Source organism: Gallinula chloropus (assembly GCF_964237585.1).
Source record: "Gallinula chloropus genome assembly, chromosome: 1".
Taxonomy (NCBI): domain Eukaryota; kingdom Metazoa; phylum Chordata; class Aves; order Gruiformes; family Rallidae; genus Gallinula; species Gallinula chloropus.
In genome coordinates, this window is record NC_140085.1 from 23366435 (window position 1) to 23394265 (window position 27831).

General features: G+C 41.2%; 1 protein-coding gene across 1 annotated transcript in view; it reads left to right on the forward strand.

The window, feature by feature from the left end:
• Positions 1-509: 509 nt before the first annotated feature.
• Positions 510-27831, forward strand: part of ALDH1L2 (aldehyde dehydrogenase 1 family member L2) — a gene marked incomplete at its 5' end in the record, with an annotated part of 31019 nt that continues 3697 nt past the window's right edge. The window contains 23 exon segments of the mRNA XM_084264401.1: positions 510-611; positions 613-693; positions 6524-6665; positions 8899-9133; positions 10355-10520; positions 11337-11438; positions 13053-13142; positions 14131-14265; positions 14647-14772; positions 16029-16120; positions 16803-16950; positions 17701-17820; positions 18336-18463; positions 19711-19861; positions 20546-20616; positions 20718-20823; positions 21156-21243; positions 22001-22094; positions 22345-22441; positions 23904-24002; positions 24740-24905; positions 26151-26256; positions 27446-27645. Of these exon segments, the coding sequence (XP_084120527.1) occupies positions 510-611; positions 613-693; positions 6524-6665; positions 8899-9133; positions 10355-10520; positions 11337-11438; positions 13053-13142; positions 14131-14265; positions 14647-14772; positions 16029-16120; positions 16803-16950; positions 17701-17820; positions 18336-18463; positions 19711-19861; positions 20546-20616; positions 20718-20823; positions 21156-21243; positions 22001-22094; positions 22345-22441; positions 23904-24002; positions 24740-24905; positions 26151-26256; positions 27446-27645 (2845 nt within the window).

Genomic DNA, 27831 nt, shown 5'->3' on the forward strand with positions numbered 1-27831 from the left:
GCCAAAAATTAATGCCCATAATCTGGGTCTTTTGGCTCCCATGAACGTCTCGCTGACAACCTCGGCAGAGGGGTCCAGCTGGAGGTACCGGCTCTGCAGGCTCTGAGGCTGTCAATGGAGGGGGACTGTAGTGGCCTCGGCGGCAGGGGAGCGCTGGGGTACACGGCACCGCCTCGCACCGCAGAACGCGGCCCAGGTAGCCGTGACTCGTGTTCCCGTGGGCCGGGAGCCCTCCAGCCCGCCCCCTATCCCTGCCCTCGGGCCCCGGGGGCAGCACTAGGGAGGGCACAGGAGGGCAGAGGTGCTTATCTGGCCCCCCGCCCACTCCCCGTGGCTGCACGCCCTCCCCAGCCCCCCGCCGTCCCCCTGGCGCCGGGGCCGGTCCCGCCGTGCAGCCGCCAAGGCGGGGGAGGGGCGGGGGGGACGCGGCGGGAGCGGCAGGTGCGGGGCTTCCCACTCCGCCCGCCGCGCCGGTCCCCGCGGGCCCGGGCGGGGGCGCGCGGCCGCGGATGCAGGCGCTGGCGGGGCGCCAGCAGCATCGGCGCGGGTTGCATCAGACGAGGCGGTCCTCCGCGGCCGCGGTGCCGGATCGGTCTTCGCCGGGTAGTCGAGGGAGCCGGGGGCCCGGCGGCGCTCCCCAAGATGCTGCGGACAGCCCCCCGGTTGTTGCGGACGATCTGCACGACGTCCTCGGTGAGTAGTGCTGGGCGGTCAGCGGAGGACGTGGTGCTGTGCCGTGCCGTGCCGGGGGCGAGTGGCGGGGGCCGCTCCTCGGCGTGCATCCCCTGTCGGAGGGCAGCCAGGGGCCGAGGAAAGAAGGAGAAGTGGCGGGAGGGGGCATCAGGAGTGATGCGTATTGTCCCTGCCGGGGCTCCAGTAAAGCGCGTACCGGCGCGGGAGAGGGCTTGCTTTGGGTGCAGAAGCAGCATCTTGCCCGGCTGGTCTGCGAGCGGGATCGCAGCCATCATCTGAGCGCTGCATCTTGCAGGGATGTGCCTGGAAGCTGCAGGGAACAGGCACCAGCGATGCTGCGATAATTCCTGGTAATGGTGTGCCAAGAACAATGTGAGTGTGGCTGATCGCTGCCTCCCTCACTCTGTGTTTGCCCTGCGAGAAGCCCAAGGTTGCCTTCTCGGGAAGAACCGTGCCTGTTCCCAGTGCCAACAGAAGCCCCATGCTTTGGCCTAGGAGGAGCGTTTGGTTTGTGACCTTCCTAGCTCTGGGGTGGTGGTTTGCTCAGGGTTGAAGTTGATGGCCTGAATTCCTCTGCACCCCAAGGTATAGTTTTTTACAGCTCTGTGCATCTGTTCCAAGCTATTCTTCACGTCCTGTTAAACACGGAGACTGCAGAACTCCTGCAAGTAACTGCTCCCGAAAAGCCTTGCCCACTTCTTATTGTCCAGATTTGTAGGTCTGGCAAGCTGAAGGAGGCTGGGAGAAGGTCTTTTCTGTCCTAAAGACTTTTCTTTGTCTCATGTTTGACTGCTTGGTGTAGCGTGAGAACAGAAGCCCTGCTAAGGCACGGGAGGGGTTAGAATGAAGAGGTGTAACACAAGCTTTTTGGAAATGCAGTCAGCAGCGCCAAAAGATAAGAATGAATGACAGCTGAGAACACATTGCCTGTAGACGTGTAGGTGGGAGGGGACACTACCACAGTTTTCTTTTTGAAGGCACTGGAGTTTACCACATGTAGGGACATCCTCAGTAGAAGTAAAGTTGCAGAACTGCTTTTAGAAGGAGGCTTGTTTCTATTTTTTTTCTTTTTAACTTATTAAAACATATTAAAATATTTTCTAACTTCACTAAATTCTTATACTGAATAAATAAAACACTGTAATCTTTTTGATAGCAAGCTTCATAACTGGAGTAGCAGTTACTACATGTCAACCTTCAAGGAATTTGATTAGATGATTATAACCAGTTAAATGTTAGACACACGTGCAAATGAGGCGGTAACAGCAAATTATATTCGTTTATGAAATAAATATTGCCCTATTGGTAGGCTTTGTAATATTAGACTCTTCTGAGAGAAGAAAACGTAGCTCTTGGATTTGTCTTCCATTTGTAAGAATAAGAACACAAGAAGACAGTTCCCAGCATGTGTCAGGCTGCTTCTCTGTGCAGTGCTCTCAATTTTGCCAGTTTCATTTTTCTGTTTATTCGTTGTCGGTGGTCTCAATTTACCTCTCATAATTTGCTTGCTCAGTGCCACAGCTAGCACAATTAAGCATGTGTAGCTTTACTGACATTATGTTGAGTTACAGCAGCGCATGGTTTGGAACTGGGATTGGTATGCAGTTCTACGTAATACAAGAATCAGTTTTATTGACAGGGAAACATGAACTAGAAGCTAAGTTTAGAAATAGAGGATGTGTGTGTTATTACCACTTCATGAATAAGTGGAGGAAAAGTAGCTCCTAATATGATAATTACAAGATTGGCTTAGTGTCAGGAAAGCAACAGGGTACAGCAGTGAGTACTTTAAAATGCAGGTCAGATCAACTTACAAAAGCAATCATACAACATGATTCCTTGTGATGGCAGAGGACTAGATGTGTTAGCTAAGGAGATCCCTTCCAGCCCTGTGTTCTTACTGAGAGATGTTAACAAAAGGACAAAAGTAGAATAAGTAACTCTGACTGCATTGCCTTTAACATTTCTTCAATGCACTGGTTGGGCTGCCACTGTAAATTAGCACTGTACAGAAATCAGAAGATTTCATAGCATACCAAGTGTTCAGTGATCCAGCAGGTCAGTCTTTCTCCAGCTTGCCTGCTGTAGTTAAAATAATTGATAAGAAAAATCTGATAGTTACATTTTATAGCACAGCAACATTTCTGTTGTAAAAGCAGAGGTATCAGTCACGAAGGATTGGTCATGAGATCTACCGGCATCCATTGGGCCTCGCTAGACAAAGATGGCAAGGAAAGTTCTGCTCGCTGCAATTCAGAGCAAGGGCTTGTCTTTTTTAAGAATAAAACAATGGTCATATTTTAGATATTACTGCCAACAGTGCAGTGTTGGTTATGAGTATTATCATCAGCCTCACAGGTGTTTTTTACCAGCCAAATATAGCAATCTGACTTTGCAAGAGCCTGAGTTATGCCCACCTTTGCATCTTACCATTTGTTAGTACTGCAGGTGCATGAGTATTGACTAATGGTGTAATACAGGGATGGTTTTACTATGCAGTTTCATTCTGAGGGAAAATATACTTTCTGGACAAATAGTTATTTCCTATTGTTTTATATAAAAATAAATAACATGCTTCAATATTCCTCCAATGGAAGCTGCTGTTTCATACATCCCTTTTCTGAGGCTACCTGCACCACTGAAATGTAATTTGAAAATAGCAAAATAAATATGTAATACTTCAGCTGTGAAATGGAGTGAAACAGATTGTGGTTTTGAATAACCAGTTTTTCAGGCCATTTCTGTTTGTCATATCATTTGTCATTGATCTGAAGGGCCCTCCAGATCCCACTGCGAGAAAGGGAAAAGAGGAGAGAGGAGAAAACCACAAGTCCCAACATCCAGAACAAACACTTGTGGTTGAAATATTCAAACATTGCTTTGTTTCCTTGTAATCATTCTGAGCTTACGGAGTGTGATGGGTCTTTCAAAAATTTGGAAGTCAAAGTCACAGAATCACAGAATCATAGGGGTTGGAAGGGACCTCAAGAGATCATTGGGTCCAACCCCCCTGCCAAAGCAGCTCCCCAGCTCATATTGCACAGATAGGTGTCCAGATGGGTCTTGAATATCTTCTTGGAGAAGGAGACTCCACCACCTCCCTGGGCAGCCTGTCCCAGGGCTCTGTCACCCTCACTGGGAAAAAGTTCTTCCACATCTTGGTGCGGAACTTCCTGTGCTCCAACTTGCAGCCGTTGCCCCTTGTCCTATCCCCATAGAGTACTGAAAAGGGGCTGGCTGATTCCCCCTGCATCCCATACTTAAGATATTTATAAACATTAATAAGGTCCCCCCTTAGTCTTCTCAAGGCTGAACAGTCCCAGCTCACTCAGCCTTTCCTCACAGGGGAGATGCTCCAGGCCCTTAATCATCTTTGTAGCCCTTCTCTGGACTCTCTCCAGGAGATCCCTGTCTTTTTTATACCAGGGAGCCCAGAACTGGACAGAATACTCCAGGTGGGGCCTGACCAGGGCAGAGTAGAGGGCCTGTCCAGGTCTCTCTGGATGGCAGCACAGTGTCCCTGCGTGTCAGCCACTCCTCCCAGCTTTGTGTCATTGGTGTACTTGCTGAGGGTGGATGCTATTCCCTCATCAAGGTCGTCAATGAAGATATTGTTGGATTGAAGTCCAGTTGGGAAAGATGAAGTTAAGAATAAAGGTGGAGAGTATGTGGATTTGGTTTTGACCTTTCATTCAGGACTCCTAAGAGGAGGGATCTTTAATGGTTTGAGTCTAGGAATAGTTTCTACTAGATTGAGGTTTGGGGAAGGTGAGTTTTCTCTTTATTTTGTCCAGACCTTCCCTTCATAACGAGGTGTGCTGGTCCATTTGTGTTATGATGGTTTCCAGTTTTCAGTGTCTAGAAGCTGTTGGAAAATGCAAAAGCACCACCCTTCTCCCAGTGCCTGCATGCTCATTCCTCCTCCCCAGTGAACCTGCATTAGGACTTATGGCAGTGCAATGAATTATGTTAGTGAATACAATAAGCTACATTTTGTCAGCTCTGTGCCTCCCTACCTCAGTACCCTAATGCAGCTCCTGCAGCTGCAGGAACACCACTTCTGGGATAAAGGAGGTGTTAGAGGTGTTGGAGGTAGGATGGGAGAGGAGCATAACTGTTCCTTAAATCTAAAGGGACTCTGAACTACTAATTAATCATTTTCTCAGGGCACAAGCAATTGAATAACATAGCAATCCTGGTATCATAGCATCATAGAATCATAGACTATCCTGAGTTGGAAGGGACCCATAAGGATCATCAAGTCCAACTCCTTGCTCCACACAGGGCCAGCCAAGTCAGAGAATGTGACTGAGCGCATTGTCCAGACACTTTCCCAGGAGAGCCTGTTCCAGTACCTGACCACCCTCTCAGAACCTTTTCCTAACATTCAACCTAAACCTCATCAGTCACAGCCTCATATTGTTCCCTCAGGTTCTATCACTGGTCACCAAAAGAGAGATCGGCGCCTGCCGATCTATGCCTTCCTCCTCAGGAAGCCATAGACATAGTGCTTAGCCTCCTCTTCTCCAGGCTGTACAAACCAAGGGACTTCAGCCTCCTCTCATAAGACTTCCACTCCAGACCCTTCACCATCCTCATTGCCCTTCTCTGGACACTCTCCAATATTTTTGTGTCCCTCTTGTACTGTGGCTCCCAAAACTGCACACAGTAGTTGAGGTGAGGCCGCACCAGTGCAGGGTGGAGTGTGACACTCACCTCCCTGGATTGGCTGCTGGCAATGCCATGCTTTGTAGGAGTGTTATGATTCTAAGTATACTACAAATAAATGTTGTGGCAATTGTTGGCACCTACTAAGTCTGCAGCAGCTTATTAAGCATGTGTCCAGTGTACTGGGATGCAAACGCAGAAGGCAGTGCAAGTCAAACAAAGGAACCTTGCAGTGTTGCTTTGTAGGAGGATCAAATGGATGATGATTACCTTTAACTTGGCAGGAACAATGCAAGCTTGTCTTCTTTAGCCCATATATATTAACCACGAATAATATGCCACCATTTAATTACAGGGATTCAGAGGGCATGTTCCAGGCACTAAGTTATGCCCAGAAAAAATGTTTTTTGTGTCTGTTGCAAAAGAATTTTTCATTTATTCTCATGGTAGTTCTGACTACAGATAAGATGATGCAGACTGTTACACCTCTTGTAACAAGCAGTGGGTCTGCCTAATGAAAATACCGGGAAAGCAATATGAACATCAGCGACAGTATCAGATGGTGCTTTTATGTTAAATGTGTTCTCTCTGAATTGTCACTAATCTCAAAAAAATATTATTATTATTTTTTCAGAGGTGATTGGGATAAAAAGACTACTCCATTTTAAATGACAGGCTACGAGAGTTGGGCTTGTTCAGCCTGGAGAAGAGAAGGCTCCGGGGTGACCTAATTGCATTGTACCAGTACTTAAAGGGGTCATACAGGAAAGTGGGAGAGGGACTGTTCACCGGGGACTGCAGTGACAGGACAAGGGGCAATGGCTTCAAGCTGAAAGAGGGTAGGTTTAGGTTAGACATTAGGAAGAAATTCTTTACTCTGGGCATGGTGAGGCACTGTAACAGGTTGCCCAGAGAGGTTGTGGAAACCCCATCCCTGCAGTCATTTAAAGCCAGGCTGGATGGGGCTTTGAGTGACCTGGTCTAGTGAGGGTGTCCCTGCCCATGGCCAGGGGGTTGAAACTTTTGAGGTCCATTCCAATCCAAAGCAATTTTATGATGCTACGTTTCTGTGATTGATCAAGAAGTAGCAAGAGATAAATGTAAGCAACGTCATATTTTCTTTGCATCCTAGAACATTGCTTGTTTTAATTCTTTTTACCAGGCTTATCAACAGAAGCTAAAGCTAGCCCTTATAGGTCAAAGTATTTTTGGACAAGAAGTTTATAACAAGCTGAGAAAAGAGGGCCATAAGGTTGTGGGAGTATTCACAGTGCCTGACAAGAATGGACAAGCTGATCCTTTGGGTAAGTGTAACCTTAATCCACATGTTAAAATTACAGGCATGCCTAACAAACTTGCCTTTTCGTGAGAAGGTGATATCTATATGGGAATGATTTGTGTACATTGCCTTTATTACACTGGGTTCAGCACAAAAACTGCTTCAACAAACACAAGTCCCAGAACTGGTTTAACCTTGCTAGTTAGTATTTAAAAGTTGTTTCTAACCATAGAGAACCATACATTGTGATATATATATTTAAAAAAAGAGTAAAAATTAATCTGTGCACCTTATTTGAATGTACATCCTAGAGGTAATCATCCTGAACTAGATCTATATCTTAAAGCAAACAGCTGCTAAGCCTGTACTCAAGCTCGAATGTCTGTCCCCTGTTTCACTGTGCTGGCTGGGACACTCCAGGCATGAAGCCAAGACAGTTTATTCCTGGCTTTCTGCCCTTTCTGATGCATACAGCAGTGTACCTGCAGAGCCTATTTCTCTTCCACCTGGACTATGGAAAACCTACTGAAAAGGGTAGAGGAGGCTGTGCCCTCCCTTTTCCCATTGCCATTATGTTTAAAGATTCTCTAGACTTCCTAAAGAAAGACTTGTTGCCTGATAGGTACTCAGAAGTGTACTCACACAGCAGAACTCAGTGTGACAAGCTGGTTTGGAGTCATCTGATTTGCAGTGTTTTGAGGTTTGCGGTTTTTTGGTGGCAGTAAAATAGTGACCTAATATAATTAGCAAATAGGAGTGCCAGAATAGGACATACCTTAATGGATAATCAGAAATTAATAGTACATTCCATGAGCTGGTTTAAGTTTTGGGTTTTTTCTTTTTTTACTGTGATGATCAGGTCCTGACATGATTTACAGAGGTCTTATGGGGGAAGAACGAAACACAAGTTTTGCTTACCTGGTCTGTGGCACTCCCAAATGAGCCTAGAGTTCTCAAGTTTATTATATTCTGTAACTATATCTCATTAAGAGATTTAATCACACTTTGGAAGAATTAGAGGGTGCACATACTACTTTAGAAAAAGGCAATTTGACTATGCAGCTCTGGAAGCATACCCTAATACTTGGTTACATGATATAAACTATTGTTCTACAGTTATGACACTAACAGCTGTAACTAAGCAAATCTTCCACCAATTTCAATCATGTATTTATTTCAAATAAGCCATGGAATTATATATTGCTCTCCCAATGAAAGAAAACCAAACAAACCCCAAACTAGATACTTTGTTGCTTTTTACTCCCTCTGGCCTAAAAGCTTAAATCTCAAGTGAAATTTGCTAATGTGCCGCTCTCCTCAGCTAGCTACCACTTAAAAGTGGTAAAATAGATTTCTAAAGGGAACTGCAGTGCAGACTAGCATCCGTGGAATGTTATTTAAGCATTTACTCAAGACCTAGGTTAATAGACCAAAGATACTTCAGGTCAAATTTCAGAAATGAAAGAGAGAAAGTACAAAAGTATGGTTAGATATATAAATTAAATTAGGCAAATTTTCCATACCTCTGCTTGTTTTCCCTATTACACATACAACTCAACAGACATAGAGTTTGACTCTACTATCCTGCTCCCTGTGATGAGTTATTTAGCAGTTCTGCAGTAGAATTTATCAAGCATCTAAAAATTCCCTCTGCAATTAGTGCAGTTGTTTCTCACCTTTGAGCCTAATTCTGGGTGTAGCTGTGTCTCACAGGTAGGTAGAAGCAGGTCCAGAAGGCATCAGTAAACAGAATTTGGAAGAAATTATTGAAGGCTTCTCCTCTGTAATTATTTGTACCACATGGCAAAATGCTGCTGACTTGAGTGAATCTTAGTTTTACGTAGTCATATTCACACACAAATTACCCATGTGGAAAATTAACTTCTGATAAAAACAAGCCTCTTGCAGGCAAATGTAATGACTGGACAAGAAATGAAGCGTCACTGTTAAATAGTCAATATCATTCATCATTCTCTTCTGCTGTCACGGGTTCTTTTCAGCCAAGTCGTAAGAGTGAACTTAAGTCTGAGAATGACATAAACTGCAGGAATGAGAGTCAGAGGTAGAATTCATACAGTGTACCCAAGCACAAATGTTTTTAAACAACACACAGAACAGCGCAGGGGGCACTCTGTAATCATATGCTTGGTGATCCTCTTGAGGTGTCATGCAATATATCTCTGATTTCAAGTTTGAATTTTTAACACAAAGTGTAAATTCTAAAAAAAAAACCCCAATAATTTGTTCTTGCCCCTCAGCACTGGCAGCAGAGAAGGATGGCACTCCTGTTTTTAAGTTCCCCAGATGGAGAGCTAAAGGCAAGCCTATCCAGGAAGTAGTTGCAGCCTACAAATCGGTTGGAGCAGAGCTCAATGTTCTTCCATTCTGTACCCAGTTCATCCCTATGGATGTTATTGACTGCCCAAAACATGGCTCAATTATTTACCATCCATCCATCCTACCACGCCACCGAGGAGCTTCTGCAATCAACTGGTGAGTTTTGTTCATCAGAACTGCGTGTGTATCCTGTTAGGATGTCGGTCTGTGCCCATTACTCATATAAATGCTAGCACAGTTCTCTTGACTTGCAACTGCCCTGAAGGAACTTCTCTGAAGCAGCTGAGTATTTGGTTCGTGAACTGCACTTCATACCTAAGATTCATTATGCTTTCCAATGCAAGGGCAGCTGTTTTTCTGAGAAGACCAGAGATACAATCTGCACATTCATACAATTCACTCACACAGGCAAATTGACAATCTGTAGTTTTCACTGCCCTTCTAGCTCATCCCCCCCAAACACTAGATCACTGTCACAACAGAGCCTGACGCAGAGCCTGAGATTTCACAGATGGTAAGGGAGGAGAAGAGAAGAAAAAAACCTGTATGTAAGCAGCAATAAATTTTAGGTAGATGTTACTCAGAAAAACACCACGGAGGGATCTCAAATACTGCCTGCATCTCAGTTAGGAGATAAGTGAGCTAGAAATGCTTCAGAAAAAGCTAAGAAAAATGGTCAAATGTATAGTACAGCTTCCACATGATGGGAGAAGAATATAGAAGTACAAGTGTCTGAAGTTCCCTTCAGTTTCAGAGGCAGATCCTGAGCTGATGTGAATTGGCATATGTCTATTGTAAGCAGTGCTATGTTCATTCACAGCAGCTGAGAATCTGGCTGGATATACATTCCCTTAATAACTTTTCCTTAAGCAGTGCATTTTCCAGTCTGAGGTTAGCTCTTTTGCAGCTGTGGGACAACTGTACTGCCCTTGCTAACCTACAAATAAGTTGAGAGGCTTAGCTAATTACAATAAACTGTGAAATATTCAAATAATATGCTGTCTGGATGCTTCTGTCTTTTAAATTATGCCATGAATATTGCACATCTTTTCCTCTGTGTCTTACCACTAATAATACCTTAAAAATAATTTTCACAATGAACCATTTGATAGACACCCAGGATTCAGTTGCACCATTTCTAATGTCACTCGGTGGAAAACCAACATCAACAGTATTGAACCTGCGTTTCTGACTATGAAATGAGCAGTGCAACTAGGATTAAAGACCCCTGGGATTTTCTTTTCTGTCTACCTAAAGCAAACTAATGTGTAACAAATGTGTTGGTAACCCTCACTGCTTTCATACTGTCTGTATTCACTGTAAGTTGTTTGGGGGGTTGATTTTTACAGTTGGGTTTGTTTTTTTTTTTATGTCCAGGACTTTAATTCAAGGAGATAAGAAAGCAGGATTTACTATTTTTTGGGCTGATGATGGTTTGGACACTGGACCGATACTTCTGCAGCGAGAATGTGATGTTGGCCAAAATGATACTGTGGACGACCTATATAACCGGTTTCTCTTCCCAGAAGGAATAAAAGCTATGGTATGTTTAGCTGTACTAAATACCAGCATTTGAAGAGGAAAAGAAAAGCATCTCCTGGAGTTTGAAAGTAAAGGAAATATAGGCAAGATGCATATATTTGGAAAGACAGAGCTGGTGGTGCTCAGCCGATTCCTAGACTTCAGCGAAGCTTTGCTGTTTCACGACAGCTGAGGACGCGACCTCAGAATACGTGCTGCTGACAGCAGTCAGAGCATATCCTGTTTCCACAGAAAGCAAGAAGACAGATTTCTCTGAAACATAGCTCTTTACACAGATTTCTTGTATTTTTTACAAGGTGAAATTTTTTACAGGCTCAGAGAGAACAGGAAGTTAGGGGTGAGGCGTTTTAAATTCAGAGCCCTGGTGGATTGGCTTTGGATAGTGTGTGCTTGTCCTTTTTTGTTTTGTTTTAAAATGAAGAAAAGAAAATACATTAAAAATACTCTGTGTGGATCATTAGTGAATCTTTTTCTCCCTCCACTTAAATGCAGAGAAATAGATTTTTGCAGAAAGAAAAGGAGAGATTTGAATGCAGTCACACAGAGCCGCATTCTGGTCCTGCAGGATTTAGATAGCTGCTCTGTGGTTGGTACTCCTATTAAATTTCTGAGGCTATTTCTTTGTCAAAAAGGTTAAAACATATATGTATGTATGTTAACTGGTGCAGCACTGGCCCTCTAGGTTTTGGAGCTCCTAGGTTTTATAAATAAACCAGTTTCCCTTGGGGCAGAAAGTCTTTTGCTGTCATTTGAAAGTATGGCTGATGAAAAAAAGTTAAACCAAGTTAACATTAAATCTGATTTTTTTCCCACTTAGGTGGAAGCTGTGCATCTAATTGCTGATGGCAAGGCCCCTCGTATACCTCAGTCTGAAGAAGGGGCAACATATGAAGGGATCCAGAAAAAGGAAAATGCAGAGGTAGTGTTAATAACACTGGTTTGTGCATATCACTGAAGATGTCGCTATTAAAGCAGATTACAATAGCAGTGATACCACATTAGCATGAGTTTTAACTCAGTTTCCCTGCCTCTTCTTCCTGGGATAACTCCAAGAATACATGTAAGGGGAACTTTAAGTTCCTATTTCCATTCAGCGCTCACATATATTTAGAAACTTGATGTCCTACTTGGGAACATCTTCACACAACTTGATATGGCCACTGCACCTTCAGTAGATTCTTACTATGTTACCATACTTTAAATACACCATTGGATGAAGAGGACTCTACTTGTTTACCAACAGGTCATACGAAACTCTACCAGAAATAGATTTGATGGTAGGAAAAGCAAGGGTTGGCACCTTTCTTGTTGGCACCAGGGGAAAAAAAAAGGTCATGTAAACAATCTAGAGAGAAAAAAAAATTAAACACACATGTAAGAATTATACTAATTAAACACCTCCACTGCATTAGCTGGATCTTTGTGGTTGGGAAGACCACCAAAAAAAGATAGTGAATGCTTCCTGTAATACTTTCTTTTCCTTTTCTAGACGCGTGCAAAAGTTTAAAAAAAACCAAACAAAACCCCAAAAAAACCTTATTCCAACAATTTCAGTCACTTGCCCATGGTAAATGTCTTCTTCACCTGAAATATTGCAGGTGATGCTTTTAATCATATTTTAATTCCTGACTTACCTTAGAAACATAGCTTTGCATAATGATATTTTTATTCATCCCTTTAATATATAAGGAACTTCCTTCGAGTAAAGTAGCTTAATCTCCTTGATGTAAAATTATTCTCATTGGCTTATAACTTGCTGCTAAATGTTCTTTGTGCTTAAACTAAGAAAGATGGTGCATGCCTAAATTTTGTTATTTAATAGCTATTCTGATACTTTCTTTAATTCTTTTTGTACATATACTCAGAGTACTGCAAAGGTAAAGGAATACATTTTCACTGGTGTTACATATGAAGTATACATGATGTTCTTAACAAAACATTATTTCATTTTTCCACAAAGTCTTGCAGGAATTGCCATGTATAATAGGGATTCCATTTGTGAAGGAATTTTTAAAGGGTTAATAAATTATTAGAAAGAATTTTAATGAAAGCTTGTAGATTTATTAAAGAACTTTGGATCCAAGCAATAAAGAGATCATTTTCAGCAGAAGGTGATGTCCCAGACTTACATTTATTTATATTTATATTGTGCTTATTAAATTTGTTAATAATTATATTAATTTTATTAATTAATATAAGTAGCAAGAGTTTTATTTTCATTACATTAGCATGAGAAGAAGAGCCTATGAAAATATGTGGGCTGTGTAGCACACACAAGTGCTTGGAGTATCCAGTTTAGCTGGTCTTTGATGATTGATTAGCCACCTAAAGATCACTGATCTTTCTTTGTTAAACCAGAGCCTTTCTGTGTTCTTAAAGAAATGAACGGTCAAAAGAGAAGGAGGGAGAAGTATTAGTTCTTACAATTATAAGATTTGTATTAATTATTAAGAAATAATAATTCTTATAGAGGAAAACATTACTACTTGATTTATAACTGAACAGAGTTTGCTGTCACATCTTGATTTCCTAGATCTCCTGGGACCAACCTGCGTCAGCTTTGCACAACTGGATTCGAGGGCATGATAAAGTGCCTGGAGCGTGGGCGACAATAGATGGCCAGGTATGCTCTGAAAACTGGAAGAACATTAATCTTTTCTATACCTTCTTTTTGTCTGCATACAAGTGAACACAAGGGAGAGTTACACTGTGTAGCTCTCACGTGATGACTATATGTTTCCTATATAACTACAACAGGCACCTAAACAAACATACTGAATGCAGTAGTTAGGTTGTTTGGCTTTTTTAATGGTAGATACATTTAATTGAAGAAAAGATGAGAGCAGTATCTGAGGGGAAAAAAATGGGCCCAGTACAAAGCAAGAAGTAAAAAGTGTAGAACCATACGGTGCCAATCATTTTGGGAAGTAGGCATGTGTTGCAGTGTAATGCAACCTGTGCTGTACAGTGGGGAACATCACAGTAATAACAGCAAAATGAAATACTGTGAGCCGCAGAAATAACAAAGAAAGTTTTATTTTAAAGAGATTTGTGCCTGGATTGTTTGCTGAAACCAAGTTCTATCTTCCAATGTATTAAAAGTACATTTGACCCACATTGTACTTGCATAAATCACATTCTCTTTTCTGGCCACAATATCCAGATTTTGTTACTTTGCTATTACCCATTTGCTGGTAGGCTGCTCCAAAAAGCATCATAAAACTGTGGCTGATTTGAGAGCCCTGAAGGAACAAGAGCCCAAGAGAGAGGCAATTTTCAGTGTTGTCAGCCTGGGTGCGGAGCAGGATTCCATCAGCCAGAGTCAGGCTTCTCCTAGTCTCTCATTTTGGACATGCTCTGACAAAAGCTGCCTCCCTTTCTGTGCTAGTTGCAGCATGCACGCTGTTACAGCTAAGCAGCTTTGCAGATTTAGGCAGGTGCAAATTTTTACATGTCCTGGGTTGTAAAGATACAGAAATGATGAGTAACACATTTTCCTACCTGTGTAGGTACTTTTATTTTATAGTAAATCTTCAAAACAATATCATTTAATTATTAGAATTTTAGAACATGTTTAGAATCTGTGTGCTTTTAATTCCATTTATTTTTAGATGGTTACTTTTTACGGGTCATCATTACTTAATGCTTCAGTGCCTACTGGACAAGAGCTGGTGATAAAAGGTGCATCAAAACCTGGACTCATAACCAAGAGCGGTCTGGTCGTCTTTGGTAACGATGGGAAGATGGTAAGTGCTCACTGTGGCAAACATGAGCATAGATGGAATAACTTTAGCAAGAAATGGAAGTACTGTGGCATTGTCAGGCTATGCAAACCCAGCTGCTAATGACAGGCAGGTAATTCACTTGGAGTTTGTCAGTCTTCTACCATTCATGTCATGCTTCCCATGCAAACTGTATTAATTTCCAAAATGGATTAAAATGTAGTAATACTAGGAAAGAATCTAGACAGACAGGTAGGAGTACCCTGTGTTAAATTACCTGCATTGTAGCAGCTTTCCTGCAAGCCATTTATTTTACTATTTCAATATCCATATGAACTAAAACCTCTTCACACAAGGATATATTGCCTCCCACATAATTTAAAATCATATCTTCTCATTTTTCAGGTACTAGTGAGAAATCTGCAGTTTGAGAATGGAAAAATGATCCCTGCATCTAAATACTTCACTGCTGACGAAGCAACTTCCCTGGAGCTTACAGAAGAGGAGAAAAAGATGGCAGAAGATATTAGGGTAATTTTAAAAAACCCAGCTTTAGTAGGATATTGCTGCAGAAAAAAATGTCTTACATACTTCTCATTATAGGCAAGACGTATTTTTATTTAGCCATGCCAACTGGCTTTTGATAAAATGTGATACAAATACAGTGATTGGAGGGTCACTTATGGTAAATATTTAGGAGCAATCAAGGTTGGAGCGAAGAAAAACAAACTAATCTTCACTTCACAATGCTGAGGTTTCCAACACTGACAGACAGTTCTGAAATCCTTTCTCCACTCTGGTGTTACTCACTAGGATGTACTTGAAGTGGACCTGTTGGACAAGCTCCAGGGAGTCTTAGAACATCAGTCTGAAAGAAAGAAGCCACAATTTTCTCCCTGTACCCACATGTGCTGTCGCCCTTGTGCCACAGCCACGCTCAGGGGGCTGAGTGGCCGTGGGGTGCAGCGGAGGCACAGCTGGAGTTGAAAGCTCTCACAGCCAGAGAGGCACTGTGCTACCCTCCCATGTAATCTGTCCCTCTGCAGCGAATGTCACATTAAAGTTTTGTGCTGTGCCAGAGCAAGTGAATCACAGACATCTTCCCTTCGGATAATTCTGCTACGGGGTTAATACCTTTTGGCACAGGTCAGGCAGCTTGATGCACTAATATTTTAAACCGCTGCTTCAAGATTACCTTGAGCCTACTTGCCAGCAACCTAAAAGTTGCCTGGAGCTACTGGCTGACTGAGACAATAGCAAAAAGAAATATAAACTCCTCAGTTCATGACACTACCTGCCGACTCTGAAACCTAATTATAATTCATTGCAATGTTACATTAAGAGTTATTTCATTATTCATGTTAGCAGAAATATCCGTGTCACACATTCTCAGCTCTGCCCTGGTGCCAGAAATGCCAGCAAAGTGCTCCAGGCTGTCCTTGCCTCTGCTGACAACACATTCCATAATGCAATGGGAAGTTATTGTTTGGAATATAAAGGTCTTGAAAAAATGGGTCTGAAAATAATTAGCATTCTACCATTCAGGTTTCTTGATAATAAGTTAAATTATCATGGCCAAAATATTTTTTTTCTATAACCTAATTATGCTGAAGAATTTATTGACTGCTCTATGGATGGTTTGAGACCTCTTAAAATAATTTTCTGGTTTAGAATTCTTTGAAATAATACATATTTTAGGCACAGATACCATAGGAAATATGTTTTGATAAATACTTCTTTCAATTAAATGATTAATCATTACCTCCTTTATTTTTATGTATTGTTAGGCTATATGGAAAGGAATTTTGAGCAATGTTGCTGTAATTGAAGATTCCACAGACTTCTTCAAATCTGGAGCATCCTCTATGCATGTTGTCAGGTAAAAAATATTCAAATATAATTTTGAAGCCAATGGAGTTAATGGAAACAAAGTTGTCATGGTACTTTTAAATCAAAGTCGATCAAGTAGTGTCAAAAAAAATCCAAACCCTGTATTTTCTGTTAATAAATAAATATTTTTACTGTTAAGTATTCCCTTTCCTACGTTTGAAAAGGTGGTACAGTTCTGCTCCCCAAATTAGGACATATAGATACAATCCTGCTCTTTCTATTGAAGGAAAATTCTCCTTAACTTCAGGAACATCAGCCACATGGGGGAGCATGGTGATAGTCAAACCTCTCTGCATGAAGTGTCAGGTATCACAAGACCAGGGGGCTGATTGGGAAGCTGAGCAAAGAACTCAGATCAATGTCCTCCATGTGCTGGTTAGAGTAGTCCCATGTACTGCTCTATCAAGCAATATATGCTATTTGTCATTTATTTCCAAAAGCTTACCTGAAAGTGTTCCAGGGCATTTCTTTTCCATCTCACTCCTAATTAAACGAAGATACTTCAGTAAAATGTACAACTTCTGTGCCAGTGTTGTCAGAGAAACCCACACACATGTTCCCATGCATGCAAACCGGACCCAGTTTTGACCCCTTTCGACCTTCTAATGACTCAATTATCTGAATAATTCTTTCATTTGTAATTAAACTTATTCTTTTGTCAAAATCTTTAGACTGCTAGAAGAGATCAAACAGAAATATAGTGGACTTCAACTACAGAATGAAGATGTGTATATGGCCACTAAGTTTGCAGACTTCATTCAAATGGCTGTCAGAAAATTCAGAGGAGAAGACAAAGAAGAAGAGTTTGTCATTGACTATGTAAGATCTTTTATTTTGCCTTTATTGGTTATTCTTTCTTGGTTTTGTGGGGAGGGTAGACAGTGCACTTTATTGGACTGCTTGATGCAGCAGGATAAGCAAACAAGTATTTGGTCATATAAACTCTTCTTTGTGATTTTTTTTTTTTTTTTTTGCAGCTTTTATGTATTTGCATTTTGGAATGGAAGTATATATGTTATGTCACTTACAGTGTCCCAGAAACCAGGACATCAAGAACACACAGTAGAGTAGATCACATGCAGGCAAATACTCCTACCTCCCTTGCACTCTCCTGCCAGTATGCTTCCATCAGAATGGTTCTACACCTGCTTTTCTGAGACAAACAGTGCTAGATTTTTCTCCTAAGAGTCTGTTCAAGAACTTTGTATGAAAGGAGAATTGAGTGTTTTTTAAGCCATTAAGCAAGTCAGGATTTCTTGAATTTGGAAATTATGCATTTGATTGAAGTCCACTAGGGCCAGCCTTACCCAGGGTTTAGTACTGGGTTGAACACAGAGATTCAGTGATAAGAAATAGAGAAATCTTGTCAACTGTCTCAGAGTATGGCCCCTGGTGTTCAGGAAGAGTATGGTTCCCATTCCATTTTAATGTTTTGTCTGCTGTTAACAGCCATATATGCATTGCAAAATGTGGCTGGATGTTGGCTATAGATGTTAAAAGCTTGTTAAACTACGTTAAAATATGACTTATTAAACGTATAAATTAATTTTATGTTTATTTCACTCTTAGGTTTCAAAAAATGTGAACAACATGACTGTGAATATGCCATACCAGTGTTTCATAAACGGGCAATTTATAAATGCCGATGATGGAAAAACTTATGACACCATAAATCCGGCAGATGGATCAGTGAGTAATTTCTAAATATGATCAATACCAATTTATTTCAATTCCTTTTTCCTTGCCTATTAAAAATCTAAACCACTAACTGAATATTGCTTATTTCAAAACCATACAGTACCCATTCAACAACCCCTAGAAATAATTTGAATTTTCAGTTTACTTCCCAGTCTGTACATTTTGCAGTTTCTACATTTCAGTTGAGCTGCACAGTAAAAACTCATATAAACACTTCCAACTTTTGTAGTATCACATTGATTTTACATCTCTGAAGAGAGAGTGAAATCAAGTAGGATGATGCAACTTGATGCAGAGAAGATAGATCTAGGAATCAGAGTCCCTGCAGTGGCCTCCAAATTCTGCCACCTCAATTGTTTCAGACCTTTTTGCAGCCTCACTCACCCATGCCAGCTGCTGGAGTTGAGGATATCAGCTATTTGCCTGTCTATAAGTTTAGGAGGAAGGAGTAACACTTTGCATCCCGGCACCTCAGTCTGAGCTAACACGATGCTGCTTTTGGACAGGTAATAGCCAGTGTATCTTCTGCTTCACTGGCTGATGTTGACAAGGCAGTGGCAGCAGCAAAGGAGGCATTTGAAAATGGTGAATGGGGAAGAATGAACGCACGGGAAAGAGGACGACTCATGTACAGGTATGTGAAAGGCAGCTCGTGTTTGTTTTGCTTTCTTAAAGCTTATTGTTTGGTTCCTCTGATGAATTGTTGAGTACATTTTTGGAATATGATGGATAACAGTAATCCCACTGTCAAAGGAACCAGACTAGCTTTCTTTTCATCCCCTGATTCACTCAAGTGTACCGGCCTTGGCTCTTAGCTGGCTGCCCTTTCTTTGGCAGAGGAAAATCTTGCAACCTCTCAATGGTAGCATTTTTAAAAACTATTTATTAATGGAAACAAAGAATTTGAGGAAAACATCTTTTGAATACTTGATGTCTTAATTTAGTCTACATGTTTTTTTACAAGGACTGAACATTTCCTTGTAAAGTCCAAATCCTTCTGTGTAAAAGTTTTGCAGGCCTAACCTTGCCGAGGTTAGGCAGGCAGAGACTTTTGACCTTGCTAAGCCTCCCTGCATCTGTGCATCACATAGTAAACATACAGCCACATTGCTACCAAACTTGAAATATACTGTAACTGATGCCAGATTTTCCAGGATCATATCCCAACATACTTCTCACCTGGCTAAAGACCCACTCTAAGACAAGTGATATGATCTGTGGTGGTTCCCATGTTGCTTCTCACAAATCTCACAAATGGAGAATCTGAGGCCTAGTGAGACATAAGACAGATTTTCAAATGTTCCAAGGCATATAAAATCCAATTTGCATTCCAGGGTGGGAGCTGCGTCTTTGGACATCCAGGTGCCTTCTCAGCATCTAACACTAAAGTATTTCCATGCAAGTTCAAACAATACAAAACAGCATTATGAAGCTAGGATTCCCAAATCTTAAGCTAGGTTTCTGAGTATTCCTTCTTGGTACTTTTGATTCCTGGACATTTCTTATGTTATTGTGGTTTTGCTTTCAGTGTACTGTGTGATTTTCTGTAGTTGTCTCCTTGTAGGACATCAGAAAAAGAGTACACATTTTCTAATTATTATTTTATTTACAAAACTATAACTGAACAATCCAGTAAGTTTTCACTGTTCATGTCTTGGCCCAGTGTCTACCATAGCCAATGCAAAGGTAATTGCAGACTTTAACAGGCAATTGTTCAAGCTTTTACTGATAATAATGAGAAGTGCCTCCAGTGCCCCACCTCCAAATTCAGTGGAAATGCAATTTTAATTATGATTCTTTGCCATATCAAATATAATTTTAGGCTGTCAGTGGTTAGATGTCACTTCTCTTTGATGTGGATTTGTAATGTTTTTATTAAAGACTTGCAGACCTGATGGAAGAACATCAAGAAGAGTTAGCAACAATAGAGTCTATTGACTCAGGAGCTGTCTACACTTTAGCTTTGAAGACCCATGTTGGAATGTCTGTGCAAACATTCAGATACTTTGCTGGATGGTGCGACAAAATCCAGGCAAGTGACTATATCAAGGAAATGATCATTGTCAGTGCTTCTCTACACTATTTTTCTTTATGACAGTGCCAAAAAAAAATCTTGGCCAAAGTAATCAAGGAATCAAAAAGCAAAAGCAAAATTAGAATTTCACCTAAAACAGATCTCCCTGGCAATGCAAAAAGCTAGTCTACTTCCAGTTGAAGAATATGGGCTCTTAAGTATCTAAGAAATCAGTTGAGGTGTCACAGTGGACAGCCATGCTTACTCAGCTCTTGATTATTCAAGTAGCAGAGTGTCGCTGTGGTCATCACACAGGTAAGTGCAGAGACTCATGTGCTTTGTTACATACTGACCATGACTGCTATGCCAAGACTAGCACAGCACATGGCACAGGTTCAACAGCATTTCCTCAGGTACCTGTAAGATCCACAATCAAGAATATTCAGCTTTTTTTTTTCCCATCAAACCCTTACTTCATGTTTTTTCACATATTTGTTATCTGTGCTGAAAATCAGGAGCTGACTACAGTATCCATAGTAAGAAATCATACTGTAGAAGCATCCCTGCCCTTTTATCTGAAGCAAAAATGCTTCTGGTTTTGAAGCTTACCCTATGGCTTTCCAAAACAGACTTGTATGACAAAAATATTTGTAATACATTGATTAAACAGTAATCAAGGTTGGTGTCTCCCCTGTCTTTTAGGGTGCTACAATTCCAATTAGCCAGGCCCGGCCAAACCATAACCTAACATTTACCAAGAAAGAGCCAATAGGGTGAGTATCACTTTTTCCTTCTTAGTGACAGCCTTAACAGAAAAGCCATTCAGAAGCTGCCATCAAAACCACAATCTTTCCCTGTTTTTCCCTATCTCAAGTGTCTGTGCAATTGTTATCCCCTGGAATTACCCACTGATGATGCTTGCATGGAAGAGTGCAGCATGCTTGGCCGCAGGCAACACACTCGTTCTCAAGCCAGCTCAGGTAAAAACCAAAAGGGATGTACAGATGTCTTCTGTATTTGTTGGCAAAATAATTCAGGCAGTCTAGAATATTTCACCCATAGGTTGCCCATGTCATATGTTTTAAAGTGCACGTGTAATAATACAAATTTCCTTGATGGAAATTGTCTTCAGTTCTGCTCCAATGCCACTCTCATTTACAAGAATGAAATCTTTTCCACAAGAAGCCATCACTTAATTTGTCATTTACTGTAAGAAGACGGATATTGTATCAAAACTAATTTGTTTGAATGTAAAAGATATCATTGCACATTTAATTAAAATAGGAGACCTAATCTAAATGTTTCTACCCAGGTCACACCTTTGACTTCCTTGAAGTTTGCAGAACTCTCAGCTAAAGCTGGATTTCCTAAGGGTGTTATAAATATTCTGCCTGGTTCAGGTAAAACTTCAGCTAAACATGTTTTTGGGAAGAGTAGGTCATGCTAAAACTGGTGAACCAGCATTTTACCTTTTTGCAGACCTATTACATATGGGCATGTATCTTTATAGGCAGTAGGTTTGCATCTATGTCATACAGAAATTGCACACGTTTCCAAAGCAGAATTGGAAAAATCTGTATGTCCCCTGGCTCTAGCTAATAGATCAGCCTACACTGACTTGGACAAGTTCACACAAGTAACGTAAACAATCTGAAAAAGAATGTAGTACAGAGAAATGTGTTTCACTTGATCGTAAACTTCAGGTTTTCTCCTAATCTTATAATGATTTGGAAGTGCTTAAATGTGACTCTGACACCCAGAGCTAACTGGTAAGATGTGTACTGGTTACTATCGGAAAGTCATGGTCCACACCGTGTTTTGTGATGTCACCGTTTTCTAGTTTCCCCCTAGAAGAAAAGGGACAACGTAACTATGGGGCAGACCCTGTTACAAATGAGATTATTCTACCTACCCTGGAATGCTAGGAAGGAAGTGCTTTAGCCCAGAGAGATGGTGGAATCCAGAGACACTAACACACTGTCCAAGCTAATATGACATTTTTCATAGTCACATGAATAAAGCTGCAAATATCATTACTGATGTGATAGTGTATGTGATTGACATACTGTTAGCTCTTTCTGTGTTACAGTGCTGCTGCTGGAGTAGTAAAAATTGCCTGTGTACTTTCCAGTTAAGCTGTTTTCCTCACCCTGATAGGTGGCTTAGTGGGACAGCACCTGTCTGAACATCCAGATGTTCGCAAAGTTGGATTCACTGGTTCGACACCAACTGGTAAACAGATCATGAAAAGGTACTCTCAGCAAAAGGTTTATAAACAAACACTGCTTAATCTAGTTCTGAAGTATCTTATTAACTATACTGTGCATGTAGCAATAATGGAAAAGCATTAACTATATAATATTTTTACATTTATGTACAATTCCCCTAAGTCACTATGAGAAAAGAGAGGCTGATACATTTTCACTAGATACGATTCAAAGAAAATAATGAAATAAGCTATTTAAAAGTTGTTTTCATATGATTATTTATATTTTTTACAGTGCAGCCACTAATCTGAAGAAAGTTTCTCTTGAACTTGGTGGTAAATCACCTCTGATCATATTCAGCGATTGTGAACTTGACAGAGCCGTGAAAATGGTAACGTTACTTCAAAGTAAAATACAGTCAAAGCCTTTGTGATAGATCCTCACAGTGTTGCAATATTCTTCTTGACTTGAGAAAAACTGCAGTAGGGAGACCTTGCATGAAAAATTATGCAGTCTGTTAGCAAACAGAGTCTCTTCCTATGGGATGTTTCTTTATGCCAGCACAATTAATCTGTCCTTGCTGCACCAAAACAGTGGGGATCAGTGCTACAAGAAATACACATTAGGAAATACAACAGTGAAGAAATATAGCTGGAAAGTATTTTCACTAGCTAAGTTAATACATTAAAACTGATTTGTCAAAATCTGATACAAAAAAAAAGCCCAAACCACTTAAAAAATGAAAGCCTGGAAGCGAGTTAAAAAGATATACTGAACTCCCTATTCCCATTGAGTTAATTTACCATCAGTCACCATAAGCCACCTTTCCAACCAGTCATAGTGGGTTTAAAGTTCATAAGTAAGTTGTGCAAAAGAGAGAATGGATTGAGGAAGTTTATTTCCTGCTCAGATAATCTGATCCATCAAAACAGCAGCAGATGCAGTTTGCTCACTCAGAAGCAAACGGAGGTCTTCTACTCTGTACTTACCCAAAGTGCTAATTCTGGGAATTCTCTAAACCAGCACAAGCAAGTGCTGCTAGCAGGAAGGCACCATCATATGCTTCCCCCATTTTTGGAATGCCTTTTGGCAGGACAAGAGTCTGAGTGACTGCACCATGGAGTGGAGTATATCTGGAAAATAAGATAAGCTCAAACTGCTTGGCCCTACCACCGTTCTCAGCTGTAGAAGTGAGGGGGTGACACAGAGGCTAGCCTGAGCTATACCTGCATTGATGGCTTTAAATGATTGTGAAACAATACTTTTTTGCCACATGCTTGACACTAGCACATGGCCCCTGCCGTGCATACTAATGCCAGGACCCCAGGTCTCTGCAGCTGCCAGATAACTACTTCTTATGAATTTTACTTGCCCTGTTCATCCTTCCCCCAGCTCCCTACCGCACCCCCCCCCCCCCCAGACCCCCCCCGGGAAAACCATTGCAGGTATCAGTTCTTGGTAAATAAAAGGGAACAAACTGCATGGGGTCTGAACCCACGCTTGAAACAGGAGGTTCTCTGCAGAGTAAGGCGCTGTGCACCCAGTTACACGTGACTTTCGACACAAGCAGTATTCATGCTGCCAGCCCTCTTCTCTGTGATGCTGGAGCAGGTGTTGCTTTGGAACACTGATGGAAAGGGAAAGAGCTGTGCTAATGGGTTCATCCAGAGCAATCCATCTCCATGGAAGTCCATTTGCCAGTTATAAGATTAGTCTGCTTGTTGCATTGATGATGTCCCTTTACATATGGTATTATGCACTGAGGGTCACAAATGAAACCCAAGGGAACAGAATGAAAGGGAGACTGAACAAAAGGACCCATATAAATATTATCCTTTTTTCCCCCCAATCAGGGTATGGGAGCAGTGTATTTCAACAAAGGTGAAAACTGCATTGCAGCTGGCAGGCTGTTTGTGGAAGAATCAATCCATGATGAATTTGTGAGAAAAGTGGTAAGATATTCAAGGACAAAAGTTTAAAGAGATACTTCACTATGGCACAAGGAGCCACTAGTTTCATAGACACTTCTACTTTTCAGTTGTTTGAATCCTCATTATTGCTTATGACAGGCGATGTCGTTTCTGAGAAACCTCTTTACATGGTTAAAAGGAAGCCACTGAAAGGAGATGTTTTAATCAGTAATGCACCGATAAGTGACACCAAGGTAGCTATTGTCCCTTAAGTAATATTTCATGTTCGGCTAGGAAAGTAAGATTAAAAAAAAGTACTGAACTTAGGTCAATGTGACTGAAGATGCAGTGAAGTTTAGAAAACAAAACCTACCATATTGGAAGTGTAGATAAAATAACACAAAGGTCAATATTAAAAGTCCAATAGTCAGCACACTGTACCACTGAAAATGTCATTTATCTAGCTCAAGAACAGGAAATCACTGCAGTAACTCATTTACCACTGTAAAAGCTAACATTTGACATGCCTCTCTTAATAGCAGAAGGGAATGAATGCATGAAACAGCATCAAAAACTTTCAGGAGTTACCAAAAAATACCAAACACAAGGCACTATACAAAGCCTCATTTTAGAAAGGGAAGAGCATGCCACCTTCTAAGAATCCAGCCTATCCTTAGAGCCGACATCATAGCAACAACAGTGAAGCATCCCAAATCACTGGTCACTCAAACAAGTATTTGCTATGTTATGTGACTTCATTTTCATTGGGTAACTCATAGGTGGAAGAAATAAAAAAGATGAAAATTGGTGACCCACTTGACAGATCTACAGATCACGGTCCACAAAATCACAAAGCACATTTGGAAAAGCTGCTGCAATATTGTGAAACTGGAGTAAAAGAAGGAGCCACTCTGGTGTACGGAGGAAGACAAGTATGTAGACCAGGTAAACTACTGTTCAAAGGTGTTAGGGTCTTTCATGTTTCAAATAAAAGCCATCATGGTTGTCTCTGCTGCATTCTGTGAAGCAGCAATGTCATAGGAACAGTGGTAACATCTTAGGTAAGACTAAGATGACACCTGAGTACAGGGCTTTCTTGTCTCATATTAAGAGAAGCCATGCAACTCTGGCATAACATATGACATTCAATCAGATCTAGGCTATATGGGAATCTTTTGCTCATTGATTCTTGTTTGTGAGGGCTTTCATGCAACTTCCTTGGACTGTCAAGAGCCATAAATTCAACTCTATCCATTTAGATCAACAACCCACTAAAAATGACCAAGGAAACTGCTGGCAGCGTCTGCATAAGGCATTATTAGAAGCCTTTTTGGCTATCTAAAGAATATGTTTACTGAGTTTAATGGGAGGATGTGAAGGGAACATTTCCTTATGGACGTGTATTCTGTATCACTAACGAAGGAGAAATATCTGTGTCAGAGTTTGAGACTATAATGATTGCATCCCCAATAAAAGGAAATTGGAGATTTGTAGCTCAATGGAATCAGTATAACAAAGCTGAATGGGAAACCTTGTGGAAAGGGGTGAGAGTTACAGAAAAACTGAAGCTGGTTTTACCTGCTCACACTGAAATGCACTCACTCCCCAAGACAGAGGTGTCCTTGGACTGTCCAGGACAGTTCTTGACTGGCGATGATGAACTAGTTTTTGGACAGGTTCTTACACCCTTTAGAAACAACTGGGTACTATAAAGAGGTCCTTTGCCTCAAAATTTTCTTTACTTCAGCCTCAGCAAATCTTGAGCAATGTTGGTGCCCATCATATGTTTATCCTTGCTTGTGATATACAGCTAATCTTCTTGCTGGGTAACTGAAGAACCAGTGGCCTTTGCGACATGCTGTAGCTTTGTCTTCCATCTGTCAGAGGGCTGGGTCTTTTCCTGAGGAGTTGCCTGGGCTGTGTCCTGGAGACCTACTGGCCCAGCAGGGGAGAGCACACCTTGCTGCTCTGATCAGTATTGGCCATTCTTTTAACCGGCTTTCTGCTGTTTCACTGGTGCTTACACACATGAATTTCCATTAACACTTCATTCAGATCAATATTAGTATTTTCTGTCAAGTCAAGTCTCAAGATATCTTTGACTTCAAAGTATGGAAAAGAGATGGCCTGGACAATACAAACCATGAAGCGTTTTTGCCATGTTTAAATGATGCTCTGTCCTCTGTTTAGGTTTCTTCATGGAACCCACTGTATTCACAGATGTTGAAGACCATATGTATATTGCCCAGGAAGAGTCCTTTGGTCCTGTGATGGTGATTTCTAAATTTAAGAATGGGTATGTTCTCCAGTTACTGTTGGAAACTTTATGCTCTCATTTGCAGTGTTGAAATGATAGCACAGGCAGTATGATTTTGTTAAGTCTTCTAAGATGCGTCTGAACCCCTAGATCCTCTTCCAGCCAAATTCTGAGAAAATACCCTTTTTAGTAAGAGGTGTCCTGCCCCATGTCAATACAGAATTAATGCTATTAATGTGTGTGTACTAGTGTGTGACGGGAGAGAAAGGAACCCAAGTGCCAGTTCTTAAATAAGTCTTAGTATTCAGTGAAATACTTTCACTGAAGCTGATGTGGTAATTGCAACAGCTTGATCAAATTACAAAGTGTGTGTGTCTTCCATTGGAAGCACTTACTTTTCTTTGTCATAGAAGACCACCAGAGTGGTGTTGTGCATTGTGTGACATTGGCACGTTACTGTTGCAAAGGAAACTCCTTCTGTATAACTTGTAGACTGTCAGTTTTAACTGCTTTCATTCCAAATCACAGGAACTATTTTACACACAGGTGGGATTAAAACCCTGTATGAAAACTTAATATAACTATTTCCTCCAGGTTTCATATTCTGCAGTTTGATATTGCCACTAAGACCCAGCCACACAGATGACCCTTCACATCTATAAATGTTTTAGGGTGAATTTCGTATGGACTGTGTTGAGCTTTATGAAGTTTTAAATTATTAGGGATTTTTGAAGCTATATGGAGATGGGATGTAAATAGAAAAGAGCACTCTGGACACAGCCTGAAAAGTTGTGTCTCAATGGAAGTCTGAGCTTCAGTATTCACACTCTGTTAACTTGTGAAGCAGAGCCAAAATTTTAGCAACCTGATTCCTAATTCGCTGCCCAGCTCTGCTTTACAGCTGTTTCTGTGTGGCTTCAGCCCCCAAGCTGTGCTGTAGCTGAGCAACACTGGTACACATAGTCCAACTTTTCCTTTGGTGTTTCTCAGTGTATTTCTTAACCACTGAAATGTAAGGCTGCTGGCTTGGCCAGCTTGAAACAAGGGTCTGCGTTTCCTTAAACCTCTCAGATTGACACACAGATTACTCCTTGATAACCTGAGGTTGCAAAAGCTAACTGGAGAAGAGCGAGCGTGGGAAAAGGTGCTTCAGTGGCATTGAGGGTGGAAGGTTCCTGACACTTGTTTGTGCTACCTGGCTGCAGTTAAATCCTTTCTTTCCCCGTAGGGATGTTGATGGAGTGCTGCAGCGGGCGAATACCACAGAATATGGTTTAGCTTCAGGAGTTTTCACAAAAGACATAAGCAAAGCTCTCTACATCAGTGAAAAGCTAGAAGCTGGGACAGTGTTTATTAACACATATAACAAAACTGATGTGGCAGCGCCGTTTGGTGGATTTAAACAGTCGGGCTTTGGGAAAGATTTAGGTAAGTTGTTCCCTCCCTCTGTCATTTCTCACCTGATAATCCAAACCTTCCCTCTGTAGAGCCTGTGTAGTAAAACATGAGCTATGGATGCACTTCCTGCAACTCTGACATCCCATTGATTACAGGAATTAAGTTCCTCTCCCATCCCTACAATATTCCCGCCTCAGTACCCCCAGTCCAGCCCTT